This window comes from Orycteropus afer, unplaced genomic scaffold (genome assembly GCF_000298275.1).
Source record: "Orycteropus afer afer isolate SDZICR_OR568_19922 unplaced genomic scaffold, OryAfe1.0 scaffold00014, whole genome shotgun sequence".
In the NCBI taxonomy this organism is placed as follows: domain Eukaryota; kingdom Metazoa; phylum Chordata; class Mammalia; order Tubulidentata; family Orycteropodidae; genus Orycteropus; species Orycteropus afer.
The window spans coordinates 6,243,264-6,250,674 of record NW_006921601.1 but is presented as its reverse complement, the minus strand read 5'-3'; the positions used below and the strand labels follow the sequence as shown (position 1 = coordinate 6,250,674).

General features: G+C 38.3%; 1 protein-coding gene across 1 annotated transcript in view; it reads right to left on the bottom strand.

The window, feature by feature from the left end:
- The window catches only part of ZNF143 (zinc finger protein 143), an 87,259-nt gene that overhangs the window by 17,445 nt on the left and 62,403 nt on the right, over positions 1-7,411 (bottom strand). The window contains exon 13 of the mRNA XM_007955032.2: positions 5,818-5,979. Within this exon, the coding sequence (XP_007953223.1) occupies positions 5,818-5,979 (162 nt within the window). The remainder of the gene's footprint in view (positions 1-5,817; positions 5,980-7,411) is intronic.

The following is a 7,411-nucleotide window of genomic DNA, read 5'->3' as shown; positions in this document are numbered from 1 at the left end:
CATATGAGCAGTTGATGGTCTGTTCCATAGTCAGCTTCTGGCCTGGTTTTGGCTGAAGATATTGAGCTTTTCTGCTGCCTCTTGCCACAGATGTAGTCAATCTGATTCCTGTGTGTTCCATCTGGTGAAGTCCACGTGTACAGCCACTGTTTGTGTTGTTGAAAGAAGGTGTTTGCAATGAACAAGTCGTTGGTCTTGCAAAATTCTACCATGTGAGTTCCAGCATTATTTCTGTTGCCAAGGCCAAATTTTCCAGCTACCAGTGATTCTTCTTTGTTTCCAACTTTTGCATTCCAGTCACCAGTGATAATTAACACATCCTGACTGCATTTCGATCAATTTCAAACTGCAGAAGTTGATAAAAATTTTCAACCTCCTCATCTTTGGCTCTGGTGGTTGGGGCATAAATTTGAATAATAGTCATATTAACGGGTCTTCCTTGTAGTCTTATGGATATTATCCTTCCACTGACATCACTGTACTTTAGGGCAGATCTTGAAACATCCTTTGTGATGATGAATGCCACGCCATTCCTCTTCAAACTGTTATTCCTGGCATAGTAGGTCACATGGTTGTCTGATTCAAAATGGCCAAAAACAGTCCATTTCAGCTCACTAATGCCAAGGATACCAATCTTTATGCATTCCATTTCATTTTTGACAACTTCCAATTTTCCTAGATTCATACTTTGTACATTCCATGTTCCGATGATTAATGGATGTCTGCAGCTGTTTCTCTTCAATTTGAGTGGTGCCACATCAGCAAATGGAGGTCTTAAAAGCTTTACCTTATCCATAGGACTAAGGCTGGATTTACTCAGATGATGCAGCTCTTTCCCAGTCCTATTTTGAGAGCCCTGTACCCTAATGGGACTATTCATAAAGTTGCGTGGGAATGTATCAAACAGTGTTTCTTTGCTATTCATAAGGTTTTCACTGGCCAATTCTTTGAGAAGTGGATGGCCTCTTTCTTCTTCCTAGTCTGTCTCAGTCTGTAAGCTGGGCTGCTACCTGTGCACCATGTGCATCTCGCTGGGTTTGAAACACCAGTGGCTCAGCCTCAAAACTCACATCAACAGGTTACCATGGTAGGACAAACTGACAGACAAGTTTGTCTCCCTGTTGGAAACCTCTCATACCACCCTTATCTGGGTCCCTGTGGCTGACTGCTCCTCTGTCTGGGTTCCTGACTTTTTATCCATCCCCTTTCTCCCTCTCTCCCGCCCTGCTGCTTTGGGCACGCCTGGGTTCCCTCTCCTCACCTAGAACCCTGTGGCTGACTGCTCCTCTGTCCAGGTTCCTGGCTTTTAATCCCCTTTCTCCTGCTCTCCCGCCCTACTGCTTTGGGTGTGTCTGAGTTCCCTCTCCTCACCTGGATCCTTGTGGCTGATGAATTTAATGATAAATTAGTAGACAAATATAAAACATTATGTTTTCCTTCTTCTTGTAATTTAACTGTTTAATGTAAAAATACAACACTGTATTGTGTGGGTTATAATGTACAATACATGACAACAGTATAAAGAATGGCAGTGTAAATGTAAATATACTGTTGCAAGGTTCTTAGACTTTATGTAAAATAATACAATATTAAGTCTAAGGAAACTGTGATAACTTAAGGATGTATAATCCCTAGAGTGACATCTAAAAAACAACAAAAAGGTATACAAAAGGGGATAATTACAAAGTTATTAGAGGAATTAAAATGAAATAAAATAATTAACCTACAGAAAGGAAAGGACAGAGGAAGAAAAAGCAGTAAACTTTAAAGAGTATTACCAGATACAGAAGAATAATTCATGATAAAAGGCTCAATTTATCAGGTAGACATAAGAATCCCCAATGTGTATGCACCTAATAACACAGCTTTAAAAGACTTGAAGTTAAAAAAAAAAAAAACAAAAAAAAACTAACAACTAAAAAATTGAAATGACACTAATCCACAGTCATAGTTGGAGATTTATAGCCCCCTTTCTCAGTAACCAATAGAACAAAGAAATGAACATTTAATAAGATTATAGGATGTCTGAATAACACATTTGGTCAGTTTGATCTAATTTATATTTTTTGCATACTATACCTATATCAAGTGTAGATTACATATTATTTTCAAATACATATGGAATATGATAGACCAAAACATCAAGTCCCAGTAAGATTCAAAATAATGAACTGTTAAAGACTATATTCTCTGACCACCACAGAATTAAATTAGAAATCAGTAACAATGAGGTATCTTAAAGATCTCAGAAATTGAGCAACACCTGTCTAAATAATCCATGAGTCAAAGAAAAAAAAAAAAAAAAGACTAGAAATTGGAAAATATTTCAAAATGAAAGAAAGTTTGAATATATAAAAATTTGTGAAGTATAGTTAAAGCCCAATGGCCTACAGAGGCAGAAGGAGCAGCTGCAGCAGCTGGACCTCAAGTGAAACCCCTATTCCTGTTCTGATAGCTCCAGTTGCTGGAAACTGCCTGGCTTTATGTGTGCCCTTAAAGCCTTGTCTCCTGAGAATTTTGCTGGCCCATAGGCTATAGAAAAGGTCCATAAAAATGCTTGCTCTGGAGTCATTACCTTTCCAAATTTGTAACTGCAACTGTTTTACCCAAACTAAACCCAACCCACTGCTGTAGAGACAATTCTGACTCATAGCAACCTTAGGATAGAAGAGAACTGCCCCACAGGGTTTCTATGGCTGTACTCTTTATGGAAGCAGATTGCCACATCTTTCTCCCATGGAGTGAGTGGTGGGTTCAAACCACTGATTCTTTGGTTAGCAGCCAAGTGCTCTGACCACTGCGTAACCAGGGCTCCTCCTATTTACCCAAGGTGAGCTAAATAGGCCAAATCCTAGAATTCTAGAGTCACGGAAATGCCTGCAAACTGATTAAGTGGGCCCATTTTATAAAAGACAACTTGAAAGCTAGTGGGGTTTGTTTCTTTTGCACTTTTTATACTTTAAAAATTAATAATCAGCATACAATAAAAATGAATGAATGAATCATAGGTGTTCTGTTGAGTTCTGATGATTGTATACATCTTGGAAATCACAACCCAAAACAAGATATAGAACATCTAATCATGTCAAAAGTTCCCTCATATTTCATCCCAGTCAATGTCCCTCTCCAAGTCGAGTACTACTTTCTAATTTCCATCACTAATAATTAGCTTTTTCTGTTCTTGGACTTCATATAAATGGAATCATATAGTATGTGTGTGTTGTTCTTGTTGTTAGGTGTCTTCAAGTCAGCTCCAACTCTATATACAACCCTATATACAACAGAATGAAACAGTGCCTGGTCCTGTGCCATCCTCACAATTGCTGCCTGCAGCCACTGTGTCAATCCATCTTGTTGAAGGTCATCCTTTTTCGCCAACCCTCTATTTTACCAAGCATGATATCCTTGTCCAGGGACTAGTCTCTCCTGATAACATGACCAAAGTACCAGAGATGAAGTCTGGCCATTCTCCCTTCTAAGGAACATTCTGGCTGCACTTCTTCCAGGACAGATTTGTTCATTCCTCTAGTCCATGGTATATCCAATATTCTTCACCAACATCATAATTCAAATTCATCAATTCCTTCTTGATTTTCCTTATTCATTGTCCAGTTTCACAAGTATATGAGGCAATTGAAAATATCATGGGTTGGGTTAAGCATACTACAGCCCTCAAAATGACATGTTTGGTTTGCAGATGTGCCCAATGCAATACATCATTTGATTTCTTGACTGTTGGTTCCATGGGCATTCACTGTGGATCCAAGTAAAATGAAATCTTTGACAACTTCTATCTTTTCTTCACTTATCTTGATGTTGCTTATTGGTCCAGCTGTGAAGATTTTGGTTTTATGTTGAGGTGTAATTTATACTGAAGGCTATAGTCTTTGATCTTCATCAGTAAGTCCTCTTTGCTTTCAGCAAGAACAGCTGTGTCATTTGCATACTGCAAGTTGTTAATGAGTCCTCCTCCAATCCTGATGCCACATTCTTCTTCATATACTCCAGCTTCCCAGATTTATTGCTCAGTACACAGAAAGGATACTGTCTTGGTTCACATTTTTTTTTTTTTTAATTGTGATTTGGGTGAAAATTTACAGAACAAATTCACTTTCCATACAGCAGTTTACATATACTTTGTCTCATGACATTGACCACAATTTACCACAATGCAACAGCTCCCTTCCCACTTCCTCCCGATAGTTACCTATTCCCTGGGTCCATCCCTCCATGCACTCCTCCCCCTGAGCTGTCTTCCTGTGCACAAGAAGCCCTTCTTTCTCCCATGATTCTTCTCTCCAAGGAGGATACACACCTTTCTTTAAACCATGCAGTATCCCTTTGTTTTGTTCAAATGGTGGCCTTTTAATCTTTGTACAGGTTCTGAATTAGAACTAAGTGTTCTGGAATTCCTTTCTTTACAATGTTATCCATAATTTATTATGATCCACACAGTCTAATGCCTTTTCAAAGTCAATGAAACACAAGTGAACATCTTTCTGGTAATTCTCTGCTTTCAGCCAAGATCCAAGTGACATTAGCATTGATATCCCACGTCCTCTTCTGAATCTGGCTTGAACTTGTGGCAGTTCCCTATTGATGTACTGCTGCAGACACTTAATTATCTTTAGTAAAAGTTTACTGGTGTGTGATATGAATGATACTGTTTGATAATTTCCACATTCTGTTGAATCACCTTTCTTTGGAAGGGGCTTAAGCATAGATCTCTTCCAGTTAGGTAGCTGTCTTTCAAGTTTCTTGGCACAGAATAGATTAAGATTGTCCAGCACTGCATCCATTTGTTGAAACATCTCAATTGGTATTCCATGATTTTCTGGAGACTTGTTTTTCACCAATGCTTTCTGTGCAGCTTGGACTTCTTCCCTCAATACCACTGGTTCTTGACCATACGCCTGAAATGGTTGAATGTCGACCAATTCTTTTTGGTACAGTGACTCTGTATATTCCTTCCATCTTCTCTTGATGCTTCCTGTATTATTCAATATTCTGACCATAGAATTCTTTGCTATTGCAACCTGAAGCCTGCATTTTTCTTCAGCTCTTTCAGGTTGAGAAATGTCAAGTATTTTCTTCTCTTTTGGTTTCCTAACTCCAGTTCTTTGCACATTTCATTATAATACTTTTTCTTCTCAAGAGCCCCTGAAATTTTCTTTTCAACTTTCACTTCATTGTTTCTTCCATTTGCTTTAGCTATTCTATGTTCAACAGCAAGTTTTAGGGTCTCTTCTGACATCCATTTTGGTCTCTTCTTCTTATCTTTTTAAAGACCTTTTACTTTATTCATGTATGATGTCCTTCATACCATCCTGCAACTCCTCTGGTCTTCAGTCATTAGTGTTCAATGCATCAAAATTATTCTTGAGATGGTCTCTAAATTTAGGACAAATATACTCAAGGTCGTAATTTGGATCTCATGGACTTAAATTTTCTTCAGCTCTAACCAGAACTTGCATATGAGCAATTGATGGTGTATATATTACATATTCAAAAAACTACATAAATTTTGAAAATGAATTTATTGCCTAAGTATCTGATGATTATGTATCTGGGCTGAGTACTGTATATGTATTATCTCAGTCAATCCTTACTATTAACTTTATGGGGTAGATGCAATTATCACTCCTAATTTATAGATGAGGAGAAACTCAGGCTCAGAGGGATTAGTAACGAAGAAGTTGCAAAGGTGGAATTCAATCTGAGGTTCATGTCCTTAACTACTATGCTACACCATACATCTATGTAACAGTTTTGATACTGATGTATGTATTGATTGATATAATGGAAAAATGCAGTTACCTGCTGCCCTTCTGTACCCTCTGCGGTAACCATGGCAACAGAGTGTGCTCCTGCTGAGGAGATGACTGCGTCATGAGCAGGGACTGTGATGGGTGTGCCATCCTGCGTTACCATCGTGATGGTATTGCCAATGGCTTGCATGTCAGCTTGAGATATATTGACCTGCAATATAACGCATTTTACAAATCAATGTTTCTTGTTATATTTGTCAATTTTTACTAAGGACTGGGCTTAATCCTTGTATAAGCTTATTCTATAGGGGCAAATAACTCTTTAGAATGGAATAAATTCTTTCAGGTCCTCAGAAAAATAGAGTATTTCTTAAATGTATCTCCTCCTCTGCATCCTACTGCTAATTTAGACTCTTATTTTTTTCTCATCTGAATTTCTGCAGCAATCCAACTGCTCTCCAGTAATAAGGTCGAGCCTCTTCCTAACTTTATCTTGTCACCTTTCTTAAAAACAGACATACATACATACCCAAATGAATCTCATGTTCCTTGCTTAAATCCTCATTGGCTCCCCTTCACCTAGAGTTCAGACTTCTTACATGTTTTTTTCCCCCACGATCTGGCCTCTACTAATTTCTCCAGACTCATCTTCCACTATTTCTAAACCAGCATTTGACACTCCAGCCACAACCAGTCAGTCATCTATACTTCCTGAGAGTGTCATACTCTGTTGTATCTTCATGACTTTGTTCTTTCTTTTACTCTCTGCCTGGTGAACTCATGGAAATCCTTCAAGATTCAACTGAATAACCAGTCTCTACAAGGGGCTCCAACACTCCTTTAGTAAGAGTCATTTACAGTCATTTACTCTCTCCCCTGGACTGCCACCGTACTTATATACTTCTCGATTTTATATCTCTCATTATGAGAAATTATCATTCATTTCAGAAATGTCTCTCTCCTGTTAGACTGTGAAATTTCCCTTCCCTGTACTCCCCAGACTTAGCTACCAAATTCTGGCATGAGGCAGGTGCTTCATAAATGTTTAACTGATTAAATGAATGGGATGGAAATTCAATTCCCGAAGGAAATGGGAAGGATAAGTTTAGAGAAAAATATAACAATGAGATACAGAAGACAGCTGTTCTAGGATATATTAAGAGGGATTAGACTCATTCTATATGGTCAGGGAGGGCCATGAGTGGATGATATAGAGGTTAAGATGGAGTCTGGTAAACAGTAAAATTACCCAACTATGAAACAGGCTGACTCTTAATAGAGAAACAGCCTCATCATTTGGGGTATGGGGTATCTTAGAAAAGACTGTTTCAGGGCTGCTGTAAAGGGAACTGCTACACGGGGTGGGAGTGAGGTCCTATCAAACAACCCCCAGATGGTATCTATCTGTGATGATCTAATTCAAGAAAAAGCATTACAGCTGTTACTGAATTAAAAGTAAATTAATAACTATATTTAATCTTGTGTGCCAGTCAGTGGACAAAGAATACCATGCAAAATTAGTAATGTCAAAAGTTGAGGTGGGAAGTAGTCAAAACTGCCTGGTATTGGTTCAATGACAGATACATAGACCAATGGAATAGAATTGAGAACCCAGATATAGATCCATCGACCTATAGTCAGCT